The sequence below is a fragment of the Arachis stenosperma genome, chromosome 7 (genome assembly GCF_014773155.1).
Source record: "Arachis stenosperma cultivar V10309 chromosome 7, arast.V10309.gnm1.PFL2, whole genome shotgun sequence".
In the NCBI taxonomy this organism is placed as follows: Eukaryota; Viridiplantae; Streptophyta; class Magnoliopsida; order Fabales; family Fabaceae; genus Arachis; species Arachis stenosperma.
The window spans coordinates 60,822,118-60,848,984 of NC_080383.1; the positions used below are offsets into that span (position 1 = coordinate 60,822,118).

General features: G+C 28.9%; 2 protein-coding genes across 2 annotated transcripts; both read left to right on the forward strand.

Annotated features, from left to right (window-relative positions):
* The first annotated feature begins 505 nt into the window (after positions 1-505).
* On the forward strand, positions 506-10,644 carry LOC130940626 (vicianin hydrolase-like). Its single transcript, XM_057868827.1, has 13 exons — positions 506-757; positions 1,174-1,243; positions 3,407-3,465; positions 3,572-3,647; positions 4,607-4,678; positions 4,954-5,041; positions 5,807-6,059; positions 6,412-6,527; positions 6,713-6,924; positions 7,084-7,115; positions 7,822-7,924; positions 9,782-9,890; positions 10,277-10,644. The coding sequence occupies exons 1-13, from the start codon at positions 551-553 to the stop codon at positions 10,443-10,445; spliced, it is 1,566 nt and encodes a 521-aa protein (XP_057724810.1). The 5' UTR covers positions 506-550; the 3' UTR covers positions 10,446-10,644.
* A 9,336-nt stretch (positions 10,645-19,980) lies between these two features.
* On the forward strand, positions 19,981-26,640 carry LOC130942116 (vacuolar sorting protein 39-like). Its single transcript, XM_057870812.1, has 12 exons — positions 19,981-20,471; positions 20,945-21,156; positions 21,816-21,947; positions 22,057-22,200; positions 22,343-22,455; positions 22,861-23,296; positions 23,581-23,904; positions 24,463-24,684; positions 24,879-25,121; positions 25,372-25,815; positions 26,121-26,219; positions 26,374-26,640. The coding sequence occupies exons 1-12, from the start codon at positions 20,066-20,068 to the stop codon at positions 26,584-26,586; spliced, it is 2,988 nt and encodes a 995-aa protein (XP_057726795.1). The 5' UTR covers positions 19,981-20,065; the 3' UTR covers positions 26,587-26,640.
* Positions 26,641-26,867: the final 227 nt, after the last annotated feature.

Genomic DNA, 26,867 nt, shown 5'->3' on the forward strand with positions numbered 1-26,867 from the left:
TAAAATATTTAAAATATTTTTTATTTTAATAATTAATAATATATACTATTTCTAAAGTCATGTTAAGGATACAAGTATTATTAAAAAATATAGTATTTTTTTTAATTTTATGAATTTATGTTAAGTGAATTTTTGTGAATAATTTTTTTGAAAAATAAAAGTTAGAGATTTAACTTTGCTATGATTTTTTTATTTACTTTTTAAATATTTGTAGTTATTCAAATATTTTTATGAAAATTTGAATTGAATGCACAAATCTTTTACAAAATACAAAAATCATATACTATTTTTAAAAGTAAAATAATATTCATATAATAAACTTAGTCACCAAATATTTATATATAAATGACTGATTTTAGTATACACTTAATATTGTTGTTGTAAAAATTATTAGTCACTTACAAAAAATATAATTTTTTATTTTTGCCAAACTCGCTTATCTTTCAAAATTTTTTTTTTCTCCAGCTATGTGAATTTTTGATGCTATAATATCTCCTGCATCAATCATGCAACCAGTTCAGTGTGTTTTGCCTTTAAATAGACAGCAATAATGGGCACAGTTTATTGTGCATTACCAAAACCAATAATGGAAGTTATAGTCCCTACCCTCCTACTCTGCCTCCTAACCCTTGTGGCTGGTGGCACACCATCTTCGTCTCCAACCCCAAGTATTCAACCGACCCACTATACTTCAACATTCAATAGAAGTCTTTTTCCTCCTGATTTTCTATTTGGTGTTGGTACTTCTGCGTACCAGGTTCTCATCATCTAACCCACAGCAATAATAATGCATTATTTCAATTATTTTGCTTTTTTGTTTTTTCCTTTATAGTGATGACATTAAAAATTTGGACTTAAGATCTCGTACATTGTACATATTATATGTTAGAGATATAATTACTTACAGACTTTCTCCTATCATGACAATATACTGCGACTCTACTCTTCTTTAGTTGGTTAGATATTGAATACTTTTATGTACTTCATTATTCTATCTTTCGGATGTTGAGACTCATTTATTTTCTTAACTAAATTATATATATAAATGAAAAGAACTAAGCGATTAACAAATTTAATTTATTGCAATACTGTTTTGGGGGGAGAACAAAACACACACAATAAGCTTGATTCTTGTGTCATTGGCATTTTTGTTTGTTAATTATTATAACACAGGTGGAGGGAGCTGCCGATATTGATGGCAGAGGAGCGAGTATTTGGGACACTTTCACAAAGCAGCATCCAGGTTGCCATTATATCTATTATCACTTCCACTTCAACTGCATCCAACTTTTTTTTATTTTAAAAAAGAAAACTATAATTGGGAAATTCATGGAGTTAGATGGTATAATGGTTTGTGGCTAAAAGCAAGTACCTACAAAATACAGATATTTCGCTCAGCTGTTATGTCTACATATCGAATACAATATTTATTAATATTTATTTGATATACACTATTTTTTTATTTAACTGTATTTTAATAAAAAATAAATTTTATTTTAAAACATATTTAAACACATTTAAATATTGTCATGTGTTAATATGTCTAATATTATTTTTATCGTATATTATTAAAATCAATTTAAAAATAATATATATTATTATTTATTAAAATATTTTAAATATTTTTTATAATTAAAAAATATTAAAAATAATCAACAAATTAATTTATATTTTAATATTAATAAAATATTAAAATATCGTTATAATTTATTTAAAAATATAAAGTATTTCTATATTTTATAAAAATTAAAAATTTTTGTATTTACATATTTCGTATATATTTTGTATTTATGTGTATTTATGCATGATAGATAAGCAGTGAAGACTCACTATGCTACCAGCATGGTTCACGTGCATTAAATTTTCAAATGCAAAAACATAATAATACAAATTTGTCTAAAACGGATAGGAAGGCAATGGAATAAGTAGGGACAGATTTTTGTTCTACTCAATTTTATTCTGTCTTACAATAATTTGCATTGAATCTATTTTATTTTTATTTGTAAGTAGTAAAAAATCAAATCTTAATTTATTTATGTGGATATTCATTTTGTTTTTATCTGTTTTTATAATTATTAAAATTCAATAAATAAATTTAAAATTTAAAATTTATATAACTATTATTATATACATAATATAAATTAAAGTAAAAATTTAAATATAATATAATATTATTAATTATTTTATATATATATATATATATATATATATATATATATATATATATATATATATATATATATATATATATATATATATATATATATATACTGAGATGGATAAAGATGAATTTAACCTAAATCTAACCTCGTCCAACCGACCTCGTTATAAACCCATCCCGAATGAGTAGGAGTAGGGTGAATACCATCGAATTTAGGTAATTTTGCCATCCCTAAATACGAGATAAATGTTAAAGATACCAATTTATCTAATATTAGTCTAAAATAATTTAAAGCAGCTTAGAGTTACTTTATGTTACATTCTTTAATTATCATTTATTTTATTTTATATTTTTTAATTATCGCAATAATAATAAATAATATTAGTTGTAATAAATATATAATTATGATGTATATTATATACATAAAATTATAAATGTGAAATTAAATAAAATAATTTTAAAAACCCTGTCTCAACATTGCAAAAGGATTAAATTTCGGTTCATTTATTATACATTTATTAAAAAAAAAACTCCTATTAATAGTAATATGAAGATGTGCTCTCGTATGTGGTAATAGCTAAATTCTAAGCTCAAAGTTTTTATGTTTTTTATATAGAAAAATAATCATGTCACTTTTAGATCGACAACATTACTTATTTTTAATTATATTTTTTTTCTAAAACTTCCCATAACCCTTATAAATAAGACAAAAAATATCAAAAAAATTAACATGACAAATAAGAATTTGAGATATTTTTAGAAAAACTAAAAAAGTATAATTATAAAAAAGTAACATTATTAATTTACGAGTGATATTATAACTTTTTTTTTATATATTCTATACGTTGTTCTATACCTTTAGCAAAACATTTTCTTTTAAAATGTGCCCAAGACCCCATATAAAAATATAAATATAATCCCAACATGCTTCTTTTCTCTCTCACCTTTAACCCATGATTCTCGTTGTTTCTCCATTTAATTTCCCCCGTTTCTTTTTCCGGACTAAATATTACGAAATAAATGAGATAATTTAGGAACTTGTTATTAATGTTGGTCCCAAGGACATGTGAAAATTAAATAAGAGTAATTGCTTTCAAATCAATTCCCAAAAAAAAAAAATAATAATTGCTTCCATGATGCTTATGCTTTTGTCAGTTACTGAATTATGTGTGCAGTTGGGGTCCCACAGTTTCTAACAGGAGTTCAATAATTGTTTTTGATTTTTGGTTCAAACAATAAATACAGAGAAGATATGGGATAAGAGTAATGGTAATCCTGGAGCTGGTTTTTATCATCACTACAAGGTAAAACTCAATTACTGAAAAGCTTTAACCTTAGAGAAATAATTAATTAATTAATTATCATATATTGAATTATTAGAGAATTAAGCTGGAAATATAAATTTTGTAGGATGACATAAAAGTGGTGAAGGAGATGGGGCTGGATTCCTTCAGATTCTCCATCTCATGGTCCAGAATATTTCCGAGTAAGAGATTTTTCATATTAAATTAAAAGTATTAATGAAAGAATTTGTGGCAAATAAAAATACACACAAATATTTGTAAATATTAAAGTATATTTTAGAGATATTAAGTTCTTAGTCTTACTATTAACATGATAATTTTGTCCATAAAAAAAATCTTTGATATTTATAAATTTTAGTATGTATTAATATTTTTGTCTACCAAACTCTTTCACGTTATTTTTATCTATTTATTCTAAATTAAATGTTGCAACAGGCAAAACCACTACTTCCTCTCACATTACATAAGTAGATAAGTACATAGGCGTTATTATTTTAACTATATTTTTATTAATTCTTTTTGTTGAGTTTGACTAAACTTTTTTCTGAAAGAAAATCATAAGAGAAAGTATATATATTGCAAATATTATTTTTGTCTTTGACTATTTTTATGACAAACATATTTAAATATAAAACTGGATTTTAGTTTTTAAAAATATTTTTTCAACATAAACTCATTCTAAATCCCTACATATTTTTTAAAAAATTTCTATATTATATGTTTTTTTTTTAAATATTACTTAGAATTCCAATATAACTTAGCTCAACAAAAAAAAAATTGAATTTGAATAGATTGTTTGAGTCTATAATTTACTGTTCAGAAAAAAAATTTAAAGATTCCTAATATAAAATTTATTTACACTACAAACTTGTTGTTTTCTTTCATTTTCTCAAAATTAAACCAAACTCACAAATAACCCCTAACTAAATTTTAGTAAAATTAATTAGGAGTTTTGAAAGTGGGATTTGAAGCTCTTCTAGGATATAACAAGTACTACTTAGATTCCAAATCATAAGACCTTTCATGATAAAAAAAAATAATGAAAAATAAAAGTTATATTTTATATATAATTTATATTATTTTCCCCTCTCCAATAATAAGGTATAAATGAAATTGATTTTCACAAATTTTTTACCTGCAGAGGGCAAAGGAGCAATCAATCCCTTGGGGGTCAAATTCTACAACAATGTCATTGATGAGATCCTAGCAAATGGTCAGAACTCAGAATCTCCCAAATAATAAAATACTAATAATATGTTGATTATTATTATTATTATTATTATTATTACAGAATGAATATATGCCACTTTTTCAGTTCTATTATATATTGAAACTGAATTATTTTCACAATGTAAATTTTTACTATTATTAAGGTAATTAAAAATAATCACACAAGAAAATGAGTTACAAAATGAAATTTGGAAGCCATAATATGAGTCCCCTAATTGTTATTTTGTTCATCCATTTTGTGTTATTAATTGGGAGCAGGTTTAAAACCATTTGTGACTCTGTTTCATTGGGATCTCCCACAAGCTCTTGAAGATGAGTATGGGGGACTTCTTAGCCCTAAAGTAGTGTAAGTTACACTTCATTGCCAAATTCATGCATTTCATTTGGACTCTAGTTAATTTATAATGTTTATGTTTAATTAAAGCATATTGCTAAACACTGAAATATTCGCTCCAAATCTCCACTTATAACGTGACGTTGAAGATTTCAACTCTAACTTATAAATGCCCACTACAGACACAGACTTGTATGAATTATTTTAATTAGAATTTCAAAGATTTTAATTCTGGTATTTTATCATTATAAGACTACTTTTTCCGTTTTAAAATAAATGTCACATTCACTTTTAGGATTTATTGAAAAATTAAGATGTATAGACTAATCTTTTATTTAGATATATTAATTTTTTAATTATATAATTTTTAATAATCAACAATAGTTTTGAAATTTTATAACTATTCCTCATAAATAATTTTATAAGAACTTTTTTCTCTTATCTTCGTAGTTGATTAAAGAGTAAAGTAACAAATAAACTTTTAAAATTTACGTCTCGGATAAATATTCATACTAACAAATATAAACACATTACCTCTAAAATAGCTCCTATAATTAAAATGAAAAGTCTTAATTTAAACTAAATAACTTCTGATACTTTTTTTTCCTAGATTAATTAGTCTGTCTAAAATATAAATCTTTAATGATTTATTTGAAACTTTACTCCTAATTAAAAAATAGTGTATACAACATATTAAAGTAAATAAATAGAGTATACAATTAGTATATACCTACCTCAATTATTTTTGAATTAATGGAATAATTGAACAATGAACAGGGAAGATTTCCGAGAGTATGCTGATTTCTGCTTCAAGACATTTGGTGACCGAGTGAAACATTGGGTGACACTGAATGAACCATTGTCATATTCCACGAATGGCTACAATGGTGGAACATTTGCACCAGGAAGATGCTCTAACTACGTTGGGAATTGCAGTGCCGGTAACTCAGCCACTGAGCCTTACATCGTTGCACACCACTTCATCCTTTCTCATGCCGCTGCTGTCAGAGTATACAAGACCAAATACCAGGTTCCATACTTCCATTATTAACTTCTCACACCTCTCTATCTATAAGCCCTACATGCGCTTTGCTTATTAATTTTACTGAATTTTTATATTTTATTTAATTTGGTCTTTATAGCATATTGGATTAAAAATAAAAGACAAATAATTTGAGAAAATGGGTGTAATTAATTATTTGAGTCTCTTTCTAACAACTAACAAATAAGAATGAGTGGGCCAAATCTTAGAGAAAGAATAAATACATGTACATATAATATAAGTATAATTAAGTATATAACAACACTTATAATTCCCAAAACGTTTTTTGTTTTTGCTTCTACAATTTGAAGAAATTTAATTAACATGGGTCCATACATAGGCTCATCAAAAAGGACAGATTGGAGTCACCTTAGTGACTCACTACTTTGAACCAAAAAACAACAATGATGCTGATCGCCAGGCTGCAACTCGAGCTCTGGAATTTATGTTAGGATGGTATGTATGATTTGTCACATAAATTATTTTATGGATTTAACTCACACATTTTAAAAGTATAATAATAAAAATTTTTAACATTTTTGATATATTCAATGTATTAAAAACTCTTATTTTAAATATTTTTTTTTTATTAAGGACAACGTAAATTAAAATAATTATTATGCAAATCGATTTTCATGAAGGTATGCTCATCCGATCACATATGGTGACTATCCAGCAAGCATGAGATCTTCAGTTGGAGAAAGACTCCCAAAATTCAACAAATCTGAATCCCAAATGATTAAGGGTTCATATGATTTTTTGGGTGTCAATTATTATAGCACTTATTATGCTGAGAATGCTGCACCAACAACCAACAAAAGCTTCTTCACAGATATGCTAGCCACTCTTAGTAGTAAGTAAAGTTGCAATAGCAAGTTAACCAAAAAAAAAAAAGGTAGCAATAGCAAAATCACTAGTAATTAATAAATCAGTTATGACATGATTAGTGTTTTTTTTTTCTTTTTTTTTTTCACTAGTGAACTAACAACTAAAATTATTCTCTTCATTTCAGATGATAGAAATGGTGTAACTCTTGGAAAATCGGTATGATTTTCCCCTTCTTTCTTTTGCATATTTTTATGTGGTTATGCTCTATTTTTTTTTTGGGTTTTTTTTCCGTCATTTTTTGGTTGGTTGATAATCAGAGTATAGTAGAGTACCCAATTTTTATTTTTTAACAAAATGCTAGTTTTTGTTTTTTTGGACACTGAACAAAATGCTATTTTAACAACACCTTGTGATATATTTTTAATTAAAAAAGGGGCCTAGGCCCAAAGGAAAAAACAAAATAGAAAATTTGTAATGGGGTTGTTTAAATACTCCACTCTCTTTATAATGTTCTTTCACAGCCCCAACATTTTATACTACAAACTAGCTTTTTCTTGCATTAACCCGATCTTTAATGGGTATCGAATTCATATTTTTCACAAGCATATGCAATCATTTTTATATTTTTAATTGAAGTTGAAAGATTAAAATATTTAGATTACAAGTTAATCAAATATGTCAAATTATTTAACGATATTTAACTATTAACTTTATATAAAAATAATTACACATAAATTTCTATCTTTTACGGTTAGAATTATAAGTATTCAAATCTTTTATGATTAAAAAATGGTAATTTAATATAATTTGTCACGAAATATAAAATGATCAGTATTTAAATTTCATATGATGAATAGTATATGATAGTTTAATCTAATTTGGCACATAATATAACTGTAGAAAAAGTTTTATGGTTGTGCAGACTGATTTGGGGTGGCTGTATGTGTATCCAAGGGGAATTCATGGTCTTGCGACATACATAATGAAAACCTACAAGAATCCCCCAGTCTACATCACTGAAAATGGTATGCCTACACTCTAATTTTCTTCCTTATGGCTCCGTTTATTTAGTGTATAGCACAAGATATTTACACCGATATATAAATTATATAGACATAAACACAAAATATATAATGTATATATATTTTATGTTTAACAAAGAATATAAATAAAATACATAAAATTTTAAAAAGTGAATAATATTTTCATCATCTATTTTTACTAGCATCTATATTTATTATTAACCATTACACTAATTCTTTTCTTCTATCTCCATTCATAACAAAAAAATTATTTAAATAATAAAAATTTCAGTAATTTCAACAATAAAGTCAATACATATCTTCCTAATTAAACAAGAAGTAATTAATTGGCATAATTCACATTTTTATTATATATATTTAAAAAAAGTACATATTAATAATAAAAAATAAAAATAGAATTTTATTTAAAAAAATCCAAAAAGAGGCAATCAGAAGACTAAACAAAAATAAAGATAGAGGCACGATAAATCAATAGCAGGGGCTCGATTGCGACATGGCAGAGATGTAGGTCACAGATCTAAAGATTTGGAAGAAAGTAGGGACACAAGTCACAGATTTAGAAATTTAGAAAAAAGCAGAGACAGGGCAGGGAGAAAGCGGCAAAGTAAATTAAAGAAAGATTGAGGAAGAGGAAGAAGAAAAGGAAGATGATGACGGAGATCAGGTAGAAGTAAATATAAATACGCAATGTCAGAGCTAAAATGTGACGTGATAACATAGGCACTTCAGTGTCTCCGATAGCATGAGAAGGCTGGTTGGCAATGGAGAGAGAAGAGACATAAATTGAAAAGGAGAGAAAAAGGGAGAGAAGAAGAGATAAAGAGATATGGAGATGAATGAGAGGAGAGGACAAAAATAAAAATATAAAAATAGAAGGAGGGTAAAATTATTAAAATAATCAGTGTCTAAATACTGATTTTTATGTTTCAACTTATTAGAAGTACACTGAATACATATAATTTATGTACCAGCATATCCTTCAAAACAAAGAACGTATGTCAGCATGTCTTGGTCTTGTGTAGATACACCCACTAACTAAATACTACCTAAAGTTACTAATTTAATTACAAAGACTATTAGTTACAAAAGTACTTTTAAAAACATACCTAATTTTTAAAAAAATTTAATTTTGATACATTGTCAGTGTAAAATAGATTTACACGTTTATCCAATTATTTATAGTTATGTTAATAAAAATAACTATAATTTATATTGATCGCATAAATAGTCATTCAAAAAGAATAGATGTGATTAAACGATTATATAAAAATTTTTATGCATAAAAAATAGGCTTTTTAAAAAAGCTTAAACATCATTTTTATAACCTTTATAAAAACCCACTTTTGGATAAGATATACGTACTAAGAAAGGTCAATTGTGTATCAACTAAAAAATATCTTACTATACATGGTCCATAATTTAAAGGATTTTGTTAGGTAGATAATGATTTTTATAAATAATATGAATAATGTATTTTAGAATTGATCTAATAAAGTAGAAAAACACTTAATTTTTAAATTACCTCCTAAATCTTAATATTAGAATAATTATCTGTACACTTAGTAAATTAAACATCTAGTTATTATTAACTGTGCATGAGTGAATCGAATAAAATGAAATAACCATTCAATTAAAAATAATAAACATAATCGTTGCATACCTATTAAATTAAATATTCAATATATCAATTATTCATATTATTTAATATTTTTATTGTTTATTTATATTTTTCATAATTTAAATCCTCGATTAGCTCTCAATGCCAAGTGATATATTACTGAATGTGCTAACTAATTAGAAATCAATATTAATTACTTTGTGTCTCAATTTTAATTTCAGGGGTTGCCCAATCGAGGAATGACTCTATACCAATTGACGTAGCACGAAAGGATGGAATCAGGATTAGATACCATGATAACCATCTCAAATTCCTTCTTCAAGCCATCAAGTAAGAATCAACCAAGCTAATGCATTCTGCGAATTAAAACAATAAAATAAAAATGGAATTTTTGAAGCTTGGTAACTCATAAGTCATGATATGTTGTTGGGTTACTAATCCTCTTAAAATGTGACTTTTGTTTTAATCCCTAGATTTTTTTAAATTTTTTCTTTTGATCATACAAATATATTTTTTTTTTCATTTTTACTTTTTTATCATTAGGTTGCTATATTAAATACTAAAATAATTTGTGACAAGATGTGTTATGCCATTATTATAGTATTAGTATATATATACTGACTGGGAATGACTAAACAAAAGAGTTTAAATTAAAGAATGGTTAAATTATTTGTAATTTTAAGCTAACTTTTTATTTCTCCATTTTTCCCTTGCAGAGAGGGTGCTAACGTGAAAGGCTACTATGCATGGTCATATTCCGACAGCTATGAATGGGATGCTGGCTACACAGTTCGATTTGGTCTCATATATGTGGATTTCAAGAATAATTTGAAAAGATATCCAAAGTACTCTGCTTTTTGGCTGCAAAAGTTCCTTCTCAAGTGACCAAGAAATTAAATTTAGTGTAACTTTGGCATGCCTCGCGAGACTTTCAATTATTTCTTCTTCTTGTTTATTTCATCCTTTCCATCGATATCACCATTTTGTTTGCTTTAAATGTAATCAAAATGTTGGTTTCGAATAATAATAATAATAATAAAGGGCAAAGGCTAATGGCATGTGACAAAGTAAAAGTTCGATCTCATTCCGGGCCTATCACATTACCAACTACCAAATATTAATCTCAATAATTAACCCGTCTCAACAATTACCTACCATATTCGGATCTCACTTCCAATACTTATTTTATATTTATTAATTTTACTCTTTAAAAACTACTAGATTCTTTGCCATTGACGAGAGATTTTCATAAGTTAGTAACGAATAATATCTGACAGTAAAAATGTCGTTAATAATTAGCGATCAGATTTTATATCTGTTCTAATTATGGACCGAATTTACTGATCTTCTACGACATCAGTACAAAATCCAATTTTTCTAAAATAATAGCAACTTAGGAAGCATGGATACGACATGCAACACGGACAGACATGAATACACTGGCACTTAATATGTTGTGAATTAAAATTTAAATAATATATTAAAATAATAATATATTATATTGTAAAGATAAATGTAAATATAGTTACATAAAAAATTTTAAAATTTTGTAATTATTAAAAAATTTTAATATATTCTTATGGTCTCGCTAATAAAAAATGTATCAATTTTTTTTCCTCCAAATAGATTGTAGTCTACCTATCTTTTTCTTCAATAGCAGTATCACTCTCAAGTGAACACAATGTAGAAAACAGTTGTGCCATCGAAGGAAGACACTAAGAAGTTTTTAGGTTTTGATTTATTTTATTTTTAAATCTAGATTTTGATTTCACTACAAGAAAAATGTGAGTATTGTCGGATTTATCCAAAAAATTTTCGGTAATTAGTTTACCGTCAGATTGAATTTGTCAGTATAAACGGTGCTGAAAAATTTTTACCGGCTTATTATTTCATCGGATGCTAATTACCAACAAATTTTGCGTTGGATTTTGCAATTAATGTGACGAAAATAAACAGTTGGTTACCATCGAAATTTTTCGACGGTGACTTTGGCGCCATATTATGTTTTGTGGCGCCCAATTACTGTCGGATTATTCCGCCAGTATATACGACGATATGTTTTTTTTTGCACAATTAGCACACAATTAGTAGTCAAATTAAAATTTTTGTTTATAAAATTAGGGCACAAATTCAAAATTACCAGAAATCAACTAATGATTTTATTAAATATCAAGGGTCTGATATAATAAAAAGTCAAAGAAGTAAAATACAATGTAGACATAAAATAAATTAAATCCCTAAATCGTACAAATCTCGGTAATCGTCGTCGTCGTCGTCTTTCCCCTGCTGAGGTGGCGGACTAGGTGCTGATGTCGGTTTTTCACTAGCAGTGCCGCTGCTGGTACCAGAAACGTCTCTGCCTCCAGCACACATCTGGTCGTTGTACACCGCCATCTGGTCTCACAAATGCTCTAGTCGCTCCAGTTTCTCTGTCAATTCTGACCTGATGGCAACAGTGTCTCCCACGCGTGCAGGAAACTTGTTGTACCTCTGCTCGAAGTACTGAGCTTGTTGCTGAAGTTTCTGTGTGAGCTTCTGCACTTCCTCCCTCAAGTTGACAACTTTCTCGGAATCGACATGGCTGGTGGCAGATGAAACTACCAATGTGGAAGTGTAGAGGCCGCTGGTGAAGAACAATCCCAACCCGTAAACGCGTTTTTTGTAGGGCTCAGAAAAAAATGTTGGATTAAAATTTTTGGAGAAAAAGTAAATACAAATAAAATAAAATGCAATAGCTAACTGAAAATTAATCTAAGTGACTAAAATTACTAATAAGATGATGCAAAAATAGTGATGGATGATTTGAAGAAGAAATAAAAGATGAATAAAATATGACAAATCAATGAAAAATAAAAAAAAATTGAAAAGGTGGCCAAAATGATATAATTTTGCACAAAAAAAGGTGAAGCTCATAAATTAAGTTTTATTGTGTCGCACATTGAAAATTGACTAAAAAATGAAAAATTATATTTATTCATGAATCCAAAGAAAACGATAAGTATATACACATTTATTAGAATCTAACCTACAAAGTAACTATATCTACCTAAACTAAAATATTCTCAGTTTTGAAATAATCTTCATTTTCTTCCTATATTATTTTTTAAATATATATATATATATATATATATATATATATATATATATATATATATATATATATATATTAAAGTTATCTACAAGTATGTCTTAAATAATCAATTAATTAATGTATGTTTTCATACCCTGGTAATGGAGCCAAGAATTGGATGGATCCACAAAGGACAGTTAATTTCTTTAAGGTAATATCATTATAATTGAACTCTCATTCATTCTTGACCTATCAAATTTAGAATTTAGGTTTTGAAATTTAGTTCGAAAGTAAGCAAACCAAGACAGATCTAGACTTTTTGTTTTATATTGTAAATATATGAAATCAAGTGTTGAGAATAAAAGACTATGACACAACAATGAAAGAAAAGTTTTCGGATAAGATTTATGAAACGAAACTTAAATTATCCTAATAAGTTGCTAATCTAAATGCAGCCAGTCTATTAAAGTTATATAAGCAATCAATAGAATGCTAACAAGTTAGCAATTAAAGTGAAAATTTAGTTCGAGTTATGTCAATAAAAATGTTTCAAACAAGTTAAGCAATTGAAATATGAAAATTTAGTTGGAGTTATGCTTATTGACAAAGTCCCAACAAGTATTGGTATGTTGTAAAACAGGCTTACTCGATCCATTTAGGCTCATCAATTTAAGTTTACTTGCTTAAATGGGAGAGCCAATTATATATCAAGGATAAACGAGAGAGCAAAATAGAAACCCAACCCTTTTAAGGGAAGTCCATCAAGCTAAACAGGCCAATTGGTTTATGTTTGTTATTTTTTTTCTAAACAAGTTTTAATTTTAAGATGAAAAATAAATTTTTAAATTAAAATAACAACTTTGGCCAAATTTTTAAACTTTTTTATAAAGTTAAAGGCTAGAATTTGAGATATTTTTGTTAGATATTTGACCAACTTGTTAATTCACGGTTAATCAGATCATGCTCATTAAACGTATGATTTTTATGGTATATTTTTTAAGTCAAAAATATTTTCATTTAAATAGTTAAATGGGCTAGTTGATGGGTTCAGCCCATTTTGACAATCCTACCAACAAGTTAATGAACTACGAAGTAAAAATTTAATTGGAGTTGTATTGATTAACTCAACTCAATTCAACTTTAATTATCAAAACACACAAGTTCAAAGATACTAAAAGTTACTCATGAGCTTCTTTTTAGAAAAATTCACAATGATTCTATCCCATATTGTTAATAGAAATTTCAATTGCTATATAGAAAATAAAATCTAAAAAACCACTACTAAAGAACTACATCCTAAATCCATTAAAAGTGCAAGAAATTTAATAATTTTTCAATTAAATACAAATTTTAAAATAATATTAATGTAAATGTTTATTAGATTTAACTAACAAGACAAGAGTTAATAAAGACACATTAACATAAAACAAGAAGGGAAAAGAAAATGCAAGTTCTTAAAGGAGACGTTTCTCCTTGATTCCAAATCCAAATTCGACAAGAGAGTGTTGGAATCTACTACTTGAAGTTTTTAATTATCCACTTGGAAACGCTAAATATTGCGAAAGTTAACAACGTATGCATAAAAATGAAAGGAAAAAAAATCCTTATTATTCCAGAGAGAAATTAGAGTTTCTCAATCTAAAAACCTAAAATCTAACTCAAAACTAAGTTAATGGGTTAATTTTTCCATCTATCCCCTTTGCTTTGTAGTCCATTTTTTCCTTACTTACATTCTTTAAGTGGCCAAATGATCCCAAAAATTCAAAACCAAAAGAAAATTTGAAACCTAAGTTGCTAAGTTTCCAAACTTCTCAACTTCCTGTGTAGAAACTATGAGTCTCAATATTCCATAGATCTTGTTGTACATTGATCTAGTGGTGATCTATAGTTCTGAGACGGTTTAAGATTGATAGGTACCCAATCTGAGTCTTCTCTAAAAAATTCAAGAGAATATTTACAGTTCTTAGATTGGTAAGTGTAACATCCCAACTTTTAACAGGTCATGCTTAACTCATAATAATACTAAACACTAAGAGTTATCAATTTGTCATGCTAAATGTAGACAGTTGTAATGTCATTAGAGTTTTAATTGTAGTTATTCGCAAAATGGATAGAATGAATAAGAAATAAATATACATAAAATAAACATAAAGCAAGGTTTATATAGCCATATCATAAATAATCTTGCTATAACTTTCTCTATACATCACTAGTATACTGTACTGCATAGAGTAATTATATATATATGACACCTCGATTCTTTGCCCATGAAGAATCCCCTAGTTTGGTACTTAGGCTAGCAAAGAAACCAGTATAGTCCTACACTTCGAACAATATGTAAACAAAAGAGAGGGAAAATAACCTAGCTTTCAAAGCGTTGTGTTGTGTCAGGTGTCAATTAAATACAGAAGTGTACATGGCCGTTGGGATAAGGCTCTGGTTCCTTGTCTTTAGCACCACTCCTAGTAGAGGAATCTAAAACTGTCTGTGTCTCTTCCTTAGTTATCCTCCTTGGAAGCATTGGTTTACCAATTATTGAGTAGGCTGAGGCTATGGCTGGGGATCAGTTCCTGAATGACTGGCTGAAGTAGGAATGACTTGAAGGGATTACTCGGACGCAATTCAGAGAGCAGGGGGTCACACAAAGTATCTAGGTCAAAGGAAGAACTAATAAGCAGAAAGAAAAATGATGATTGGGCAGAATGTTCATGTGGATTTATGGATCGCCCGGAATAAGTATTCTCCAATGATTTAGCAGCTTTAGCACCTCAGTGAACGTCACTATCGACTCTATTTTGAAAATAGTAAAGGAAGGAAAGTGAAAACTTATGTTCCCAGTCAGGAACTAACGGAAAAAGATCAGATCATGATTTGAAACTAGAGGCAATCAAGCACATATTAGCTTAATCCTTGGTCTATAGTCTTGGTCTTTGTTAGGTCTAGTGTATTAGTTTCAAAGTAACCAAGAAACAGTAACAAGAAACATAGAGTACAATCACATAGAATCATCACAAGCACAACCAAAGAGAATATGCGGCAAACCATATGACGCATGATTGTCCTAGGCAGGTCGCCATGGGTTCACATGTTGGTTGGCTACCTACAACCCGACATTACCTGGGATGAAGCCCACATATAGCTTCTAATTACATATATTCTGCATACGTCTCAAATGGACAAAGCTAGTAGGCATAATATGCTAACAATTGAGAAACAATGCTTATTCAAACACTAGTAGGTATCCCCACATTAATGACTATTTTACCTTCAATCTTTTTTAAGATCAATTTTATGTCCTTTACATTTTAAAATTACCTTATCATCCCTAAAGTTGATCTTAATGACTATTTTACCCTTATACATTATAATTAAATTTTTATCCTTGAACTTTATCTTAATTACAATCTTACCTTATAATTTATTGTAATTATAGTTTTGGCCATACACTTTTATAATTTTGTACCTGAACTTTTATGTATTTATATTTTGATTCCGAATTTCTTGTATTTTTAAGATTTTAGTCCTAAACTTTAATATTTATATCTTTATACTAGAACTTTTTTAATTACACTTTTGTTATTTTTTCACAAATTTGCTCTATGTTACCTATTAGTTGTCTACACTTTTCTCACATTTATTCTCTATCCCTCTTTTAGGTGCATTACTTCTTGTTTCTATAAATTTTTTAAAATTGTACTTTGACCCCTAAATTATGTTTCTAAAATATTTTCATATTTACATCTTGTCCACAAAGTTTCTATACATAACCCTAATGCTTCCAAATGCTTCGAATTTATATGATACATCATTCCAAGAATCAAACAATAATTCACATATTCAAAAGTTTAATTTCGTTCAATCTATCATCAAACACATAAAGTCTTTTTATGACATACTTTAGGGCAAACAATCTAACTTAACCCTTACCTCAATTTCAAGCTTCTTAACAATGGCATTGGGGAGCTTACTAACACTAACCACAATTATATTACAATCAAGAATATTTTTTATGAACATGATAGCTTCTTGGCTAAAACTCTATAGAGAAAAAAGGGAGAGATTTTTTTACCTTTGGAGCTTGAAAACTAAGAATTTCTACTCTTTGGATGTCCTAAAGTGTAGTTCATGAACAAAGAAAATTTAGATATTAATTATCTATCATTGACCATCATCGCTGAACCTAAGAGAAAGGAAGATATTTTGTTGACAAACCTTGACAAAATTGGTATAGATGTAAAGAGTAAGAAGAGAGGAATTGATTAATCAAAGTAGAACTTGGGTTTGAGCCATGAACTTTGATGAATCAAGTTTGGAAGCTTGATAAAGAGAGAGAAGCTGAGAGTTTAAGTAGAGAAAAAAATTATGTCGCCCATATTTACTCTTAATAGGTAATTTTCAAGTGCAGTAATTATTTAAGCACATGTTTTTACATTATCTAATCAACTAGCTATTTTGCTAGTGTAAATAATATTGATATGATAAGTTTTCTCAACTTCAAAATATCTCTAAAATATTTTGGTATAATCTGATTGTGCAAAGTGTACTAGTAAAAATTTTTTACTAGTTGAATTCGGACTGAGTAATTATCTGGTCTAAAAAAGATCTTTATTATTTACCAATAAAATATTATTTTTATAAATAGTAACCCTAGATATTTTTATTTTTGATTTGAGTCCGGATTATTAGACCGAGGTAAACATTGTGTAACATCTCTTATTTTTTTAAAAATTCAATTATGAACAAGTTATGGTTTATTTTATTAATTTGAGCTTTTTATTTTTAGAAATTATTTTATTAAAGATAATTAAATTAGTTTTATGATAATTTCAATTTAAATTAATTAGGATTCTTATGTAATCTTTATTATTATTGGATATGTTGTATAATTGAAATTAAAATTTTGATAATAAAAAAAACAAAAATTACACAATTTAATTTGAGTAGTTGATATTTAATATTTTAGGTTTATATTGTATTTTATAAAAGATTATTAACTTGTTTATTTTAAAATTTAAATTAAAAATAAATATTTGGATTTATTAGTATGTTGATGAATAAATTTATGTGTTTTCAAAATAATCTTATGGTATTATATTTTAATTTTAAATTATTATTTTATCTCAAAAATTTTACAAATATTTTTTATTACCAATACGTATTTTTTCTAATTGTAATACTAAATTTTTTATTTTTACATACACTGCTATTATCTAACACGTATACCCCTTATTACTCACACCAACACATGTACACAAACACACGTAATGTTCTCTTCACTCTCACTCACACAAATTGTACACCACACAGAAAAGAGAGGAAAGGAAGCAGAGAAATGAGGTATTGAAGGCAAAAGAGAAGAAAAGGAGAAAAGGAGAGAACGGCGTCATCGAAGGAAGGATTGTTGGTCGTCGTTGCCATTGCCGTTGCTGTCGCAGAGAGAGAAGCCAACGAAGGAGAGAAAAGAGAGTGCATATAGGTGAGAGAGGAAATATGAAGGAGAATACCGAGCTTGAAGGAGAGAGGAGGTGGGTTTTGATGGGCGTAGGAGAGGATGAAGGGTCCTCCGCCGTTGCCAAGGTCACCGGCGAGTTGCACGTAGCCGTTGATGTTCATTGCCAGAGGAGGAAGCTACTGAAAATTACCAAAAACTGCTACCTTCCTCCAATTTTATCTCACCGTAGCCGAGCCTTATTACCTCTGTTAGCTGGAGCTACCACAGCATGCAGTGCGTGATTAAATTTATCTGTTGATCAAATAAAAATAAAACTATGAACATGGTGGTTACGTATGCACGACTACTTTGGTAGATTTTGTGAATAGTAGGAATAATTGCAATAAATCTAATGACCCTTCAAGATGACAACAACACTTGACCACTATTACAATTACAAAATCTTTACAAATTAACACTCATGATTGAAATCAAACTGAATTATTTTAACCTTAAAGAATCGTTTTAGAATTATACAATCACAAAAAAATTTTTCTTAACCAAGAAAACTGAAGCTGAGCCACTATTCCACCACATAAAAAGATGTAATACAACTAAATAATAACAACAAAATTTCAATTATTAAAAATATAATTTGTGGTGTTCATTTTCAAAATGTCGCATACATTACAAATATTTTTTTTAAAAATATTTCAGTATTTACTTTCCCAATACTAATATCATTCGAAGAAGATGATGATATACCTATCAAACCTTTAAGGAGAAAGAAGTAAACAAAAATCAAAGACTAACCTTTCCATGAAGAGCATACAAAATTATGTAGAAAAAAAGACATTAGAGAAAACCCAAAAATTAATATTTTAAAAAAAGACAATAATCATTCCAACGACATACAAGAGAAAGAAGAAACAAATCACAATAAGAAAAACATGGAAGGAACAAATAAAAATATATCTTTGTATACCTATAATACAAAAAAGCTATATCCTTTTAAAAAAAATAAAATTCTATTTCAACAAGAGTAAGAATAAAGACACAATTAAAAAGAGTAATATAGCAAAGCTTCACTTTATAATAGCTTTGTATCAACTTTTATATAATAAAAATAAATTATGCATCTTCTGATCTATTTTAAAACAATGCAATAATTTAAAAAATATTAAAGGATTATTATTACATAAAGCAATACTATATAGTTTTATTTCTTTATCTTTCGCGTATTGGGTGGGTACAAATCTAGTTTGTAATAATGTAACAATTGGAGGTGATTCGTAGTGTTAATTTTTTTAATAATTTTTCTGATAAATATTGTTAATATTTGTATAAAATTAAATTCTATATAAAAAAGTACTTGATTCTAAGATAAATTTATGTATGTCTTGTCAACTATTTTCTTTTAGGCAGCAAGTAACTTTTAAAAATAAATTGAAATAAAAAATTGTTCTTGGGTTGAAAATTCGTCTTTAATAATAGTATTTTACTTCATAGACTTTTTCAATTAATCTTAACGTTTTAACTATTTTAAAATGTATGTGTCAATAATGAATTTCTAATTTTAGGTTTTGCATGCATATGTTTACCTATGTTTAATATGATTAATTATTTAATCATGGAGTTAATTATTTTAAACTTGCGTGCTTTACAATTTACATGGAGATGGTTAGAAGTATATTTAACGAAAAGCATGGATGTGCTCATGCGCATGCCTTCATTTACCAGTTGTCCACACACTACACAACCAACATGTGAATGGAAATGGTAGCCTTCCCTCGTGAGTCACGCCGAAAATCACATTCCATTTTACACGATCAAATAAATCGAATTTTCTTGTCCGAACCCAAAACTACATTAACATACTTCCACCCATCAAATGACATTTCCCAATTAAATCAATATCATTCCCTAAAATGAATTGAACTGAACATTGTCATTCTCCTTCACGAGAAGCGTTAACCATTTTTAGTAGAGTAGAAGAAGCCAAAAATGGTGCACAATGCCTACGATAGCTTCGAGCTCCTCTATGATTGTGATTCCAAGATCGAATCTGTCGAATCCTATGGCTCCAAAATTCTCCTTGGCTGCTCTGACGGATCTCTCCGAATCTATGCCCCACCACCGCCACCACCGAAGGAAGTTCGTAAGGAGCCTTACACATTGGAGAAAAACATAAAAAATTTTGCAAAACGGCCTGTGGTGGCATTAGAAGTTGTAGAGTCCAAGGGGTTACTTTTTGCACTTTCTGAATCCATAGCCATTCATGGCCTCCCCAGTTTCGAAACTGTCGCCGTCATCGGCAAGGCCAAGGGTGCCAATCTCTTCTGTTGGGATGATAGCAGAGGCTATTTATGCTTTGCGAGGCAAAAGCGAGTCTGTATTTTCAAACATGATGGTAATTCATGACACTATTTTCTTTAGTTCATGTAATTTTCTTTTGCAAGCATTGATGAAACATTTCACGTGCAGTTGAGGTTCGCGCTCATACGAACATAATGGTTGTTAAATCCCCCTTTTTTAAATAAAAAAAAACGTCTTTAGAAATAATTGCTATTAGTGATGTGATATTATACAATACTTAAGATTTGTTCCTCATGTAATTCAAATTTATGCTTAAAATGGTGATGCGATTTAGTCTTTATGTGTTTAAGAAACTATGTTATTGAAACAGGTGATATAGTTCCTTTTAACACGTGCTGCAATTGGTGATTTACTTGCTATTTGGTTTGATCAGATTATACTATTGAAGTTAGTTAGAGGGAAACTATTAGATACACCAAGTCCCAAAAGAATTTATAGTTATTTATCTTAGCTACTACTATTAATGTTCTTTTTATTCTGAATATAGTTGACAATATTGGTTTGCAGGAGGTAAAGGATTTGTAGAAGTGAAAGACCATGGTGTTCCTGATATGGTGAAGTCCATGTGCTGGGTTGGGGAGAATATATGTTTGGGGATTAGAAAAGAGTATGTGATTTTGAATGCTATGAATGGCTCATTATCTGAGATGTTTGCTTCTGGCAGACTAGCATCGCCTTTAGTGGTTCCTCTTCCTTCTGGAGAACTTCTTCTTGGGAAGGTATACACGTCTTCGTTAGCCAACTATATATATGTTGGCTTTCTTTTTCATTTTAAACTCTGACCATCATAACAAATTATATAGCGAATAATATATTTAGATAATGTAATGAATGCTTTAAAATATGTGGGCATTGAGATCATGTTGGACATGGGGGGTATAAGTATTTTCTATGTTGGTATATCTTCTCCCTTCCATGATTTTCATGCAATTTATAGTATCGCATGAAGTACTCAATTATACTCATGCAAAAACTTAATATAAAGGTTTTCTTTGACTTAGGATATTCTATATTAGAAGTTTTAGGGTTTAGGATTTAGAGTTGTAGGTTATATAAATAGTAGTTTATATGTTACAACATCAACAGATGTCCTTGGAAAATGTGTTCAATTATATTTTATTTTTATTTAAAAATTTAGAGTTCATAATACAATACAACTTTAAAAAACCATTTTTCTAAACTTCATGCCTTAGAAAAAAGAACCACAAAATTAGCATTAGGCATTGAGTTTGTAGGAAGATAAAAATTAAATTCTATCAACAGCAAAAAATAACTCAATTTTATTTTAGGTTGTAATCAATCGTTTAATTCATCCTACATCCTTATTGTTCATTTTCTTAACCCAGATGGATAAAAATTCTAATGGTGTAATTTTTAGGACAACATTGGAGTGTTGGTGGATCAAAATAGAAAACTTATTCCAGAGGGTAGGATTTGTTGGTCTGAAGCTCCAATAGAAGTTGTAACTCAAAAGCCATATGCTATTGCACTGCTACCTAGATTTGTGGAGGTAATTATGCATTTTTTAGGAAACTATTTTCAAGAATTAATTTCTAGATCTTTTGATAGTGAACGAGAGATTCATACATTAGTGTCTATGAATTTCTTGTATTTTTCAGATTCGATCTTTACGGGGTCCATATGCACTAATACAAACAGTAGTTCTTCGAAATGTACGCCATATTCACCAAAGAAACAATTATGTGATTCTTGCCTTAGATAATTCTATTTATGGTCTCTTCCCTGTTCCTCTTGGAGCACAGGTAGTGGTTACCTTAATATTTTAGAATCAATTTATTTAAAAAATATTGAAAAATCACTTTACAAGGAATTTATTATCTTATAATATCTTTCATGTGTTCTATTGCTTGTCAATAAGTTAAGAATTTTGATATATTATTCCAGATTGTTCAATTAGCAGCCTCTGGAAACTTTGAAGAAGCCTTATCCTTGTGCAACCTCCTTCCACCTGAAGATTCATGTCTTCGGGCTTCAAAGGAGGCTTCAATTCATATAAGGTTCTTTGCCAATACAAGATTTTCACTTAAAAAAGATAGGACAATATCCTTCATTTTTCTATCTATTATTATATCACATTTTCTCAACAACAATAAGCTGGGATTCCAATTTTGTGTTTATGCTAAAATCTTGACTATTAAATTGAAGTTTTGGTATAAAAGGGTAGGAATTTGTGAAGTTGTGGTTAGAATAAAATCAGATTTCATCATGTTGCTTTGTACAAGCCCTTCACTATTATACATATAGTTTACAGAGGTTAAAAATATAGCAAATAACAATGCCTTTAGTTGTGATAACGATGCCTTTGTGGGGGGTAATTTAGCGGAATCTCTTGATGCAAATTTACTATTGTGCATTTAGTATTTTTTATAATGGTTAAAGTATTTTGCCACATTATATTACAGATATGCCCACTTTCTCTTTGACAATCAAAGTTATGAAGAGGCAATGGAACATTTTCTGGAATCTCAAGTAGAAATATCTTATGTGCTTTCTTTGTATCCATCGATTATCCTTCCAAAGACATCTATTATTCCTGAGCCAGAGAAGCTTATTGACATTTCTGGTGATGATTCATATCTTTCTAGAGGCTCTTCAGGAGTATCAGAGGATAACGAACATTCTCCAACATCTAATACATTAGAGTCTAACGAGAATGCAGCATTAGAGTCAAAAAAGATGAGCTATAACATGCTAATGGCTCTCATAAAGTTTTTGCAAAAGAAGAGAAATAATGTTATTGAAAAGGCCACTGCAGAGGGAACTGAGGAAGTTGTTTTGGATGCAGTTGGAGATAGCTTTACATCCCATAACAGTAATAGAGTAAAGAAAACAAGCAAGGTATAATGATATGAGCCTCTCAACTCAACCATTGTTCATTATAATAATTCTTTTGGGATAGATATGCTATAATTTATATCTTAATGTATTTTTTTACTGTATTATAGGTTACAAACAAAAGAAAATGACATGAATTAAATGAAATACTATGTATGTCTTTGATGGAATAAATGATGCTAATTGGAGATATGATATTATTAATCCTTATACAATTATGAAACCAATGAAATAGTACTTTTTAATCACAGTCATTCTAACTTAGTTTGGTAAATTATTTTTGAAAGGAGCGTACTACCATACCTATTAGTTCACAAGCCCGAGAGATTGCTTCAATTTTGGATACTGCTCTGCTCCAAGCATTCTTGCTTACTGGACAATCTCTCATGGCTGAAGAATTACTGAAAAGTGTTAACTACTGTGATTTGAAAATATGTGAAGAGATACTACAAGAAGGGAACTATCATATTGCTTTATTAGAACTATACAAGTGCAACTCAATGCATCGGGAAGCTCTTAAACTTGTTCACAAATTGGTGGAAGCATCTAGGACTTGTGAGTCTGATATTTCACATAGGTTCAAGCCTGAGACCATGATTGAATATCTCAAGGTAAATTTTTTAACTTTGACAGTTTTGTTCTTAATTTTCTCGCTTTATTTTTTTAAATGGTCTATATGACTAAATATTTGCTTTCTTGAAACAATAACTTCTTTCAAAAAGTGGTTATGAAGCAAGAATGTCTAAATGTACCACATTATATGATTTATGATCAAATATTAAGTGCACAACAATGGTGAGTGTGTTATTTTTCTATGTATAATTTCTCTTAGGCTCTAAACCTAAACAAATATCAAAGGATGCTTTTCTATTTTACTTCTAAGTGCTAATCAAACGACACTTAGCTATCAAACATTAGAATGCAACAGTTTTATCGGACTAGTGTTAGCATAATTTGATTAGCTAAATTACTTACCTTCCTCATGTAACATTTAGCACCACTAAAAAAAGTTGTGTTGTAAACAAATTAAGTTTAATCGATTCATACTATGGATGGATAATATTTGCTAAAAACTATAACTGAACTTAAATTCTTTATTCAATTACTATTATTCATAGATAATTGGTTACTTGCACTTAATGATTTTGTTTGAGGGGCATATGTTGCAGCCATTGTGTGGAACAGATCCCATACTTGTTCTGGAGTTCTCAATGCTAGTTCTTGAAAGCTGCCCTAACCAGACCATTGAGCTTTTTCTATCTGGAGATATCCCAGCAGAAATGGTGAATGCATATTTAAAGCAACATGCTCCAAACATGCAAGCCATTTTTTTGGAGCTTATGCATGCAACACATGAGGATGCCATAATCGGAAATTTACAAGATGAACTGGTGAGGACCTCTAGTGTCTGATACAATTCCTTTATGCGATTAAGGGTTGAAACTTTCTATTTCTTATAATTGGGGATGAGTCAAAAGGATCTGAGAACCTAATTAAAATAAATTGTAAAATTTTTTTCCTAATGTATTTAGCTGCTGAATATTATTAAACAAAAATTGAATTTCTTCTTGTTCTCGCAATGTAGGTAAACATATATCTTTCAGAAGTGCTTGACTGGTATGCGAACTTAACTTCTAAACAAAAATGGGATGAGAAAATGCACTCCCCAAAAAGAAAAAAGTTATTGTCTGTATTAGAGAGTTTATCAGGATACCAACCAGATGTTTTGCTAAAACGTCTTCCATCAGATGCTTTGTATGAAGAGCGTGCAATATTGCTGGGAAAAATGAAGCAACATGAATTAACATTGTCTTTGTATGTTCATAAGGTATATAAAGTTATTGTTATGAATCCTATCATACTGTATAATATATTAATATGAAGTAAATATTATTTAAAGTTAATATTATGTTCACAGCTAGCATTATGTTTGCAAAATGGAAGTTTTATTTGTAGTCATGCTTTGTAAACCCCATTATGTTGATGTTTAATTGCCTCATATGATGGTCTCTTATATAAATCACATATTTAATTTTGAGTGTGTTGAGGGAAATAATGACTTTGCTTTTGATTTGTAGCTTCAAGCTCCAGAACTTGCATTATTATATTGTGACCGGGTTTACGAATCTATACTTAACCCTTCTGTGAAATCTCCTAGCAACATATACTTGATGCTTTTGCAAATATATTTGAATCCACGAAGATCAACGAATAACTTTGAAAAGAAAATTACAAATCTATTAGTCCCCAAGAAGCCAACAATTTCAAGGACTAATTCAAAATTAACAAAGACAAGAAACCGAGGATCAAAGAAAATTGCTGCAATAGAGATTGCAGAGGACACAAAGGCTAATTTAAACAAGACTAATAGTGGCAAAAGTGATGTTGATGAGGATGAATTCATTGGGGAAGGAGATACTTCTATCATGGTTGATGATGTCCTTCATTTGTTGAGTCGTAGATGGGATAGAATTAATGGAGCCCTGGCCCTTAAACTTTTGCCAAAACAGACGAAACTCCAGGTAATATTTAGAATGTATATTTTAATTAACCTTCCTTTGTTTATAGTTTAATCTGGAAAACTAAGAGTGGAATCTCCCTAGATTTTGTTGATGCTATAATTGCTGCATGAATATGGTCACATTGAGTTGCATATTAGTTATGATTTCTTAATCTCTTTACCTATTCTTAATACATAGCACAACAAAAAAGCTTGTAACCTTATTCGTATTGCTCCAACATTTGCACTTACTAGTGTCTATTTTGGTGGGAGAAAAATTTGTTTGATAAGACATTATTTGGTAAAGAAAATTGTGTTAATATGCAGAACTTGCTTCCATTTCTTGGGCCCCTTCTGAGAAAATCTAGTGAAGTATATCGTAATTGCTCAGTTATCAAGAGATTGAGACAAAGTGAGAACCTACAGGTAAGCATGTAAAAGAAATAAAGATTTATATAGGCTCTCAAAATTGGGACAGAGAATATATGGATTTCTTGCTTATAACGGGATTTATTGTATATCTTAATCACACTTCTGTCTTGCTACTCCCTTATCATGATTCAAATATCTTTTTGCACAGGTTAAAGATGAACTCTATGAGAAGAGAAAAGTAGTTTTGGAGATAACTGGTGATGACTTGTGTTCTTTGTGCCAAAAAAAAATAGGGACAAGTGTTTTTGCGGTCTACCCAAATGGAAAAACTCTAGTACACTTTGTATGTTTTAAAGATTCTCAAAGCATGAAAGCTGTTCTAAAAGGTTCTCCATTGAAGAAAAATTTAATTAGGTATTGAAAAATTATGACAATTGATGATTGTAGGATACTCTTAGTTTCACATGGTGTGATGATGGACAATGGAAAAATTTTCATTCTATAAGTATCTTGCATCACTATTTGACTTTGTGAAATAGGAAGCGTAAAAAAAATATATGAGTTGAGATTTTTTACATAAACTAGCATGTTTACCCGCGCATACACATGGGGGAAAACTTGTAAATATGAGTAAAATTGTTATGTCAATTGATTGAATTCAGTATGATTAAAAGAACAAATATCCACACATTGATTCTGATG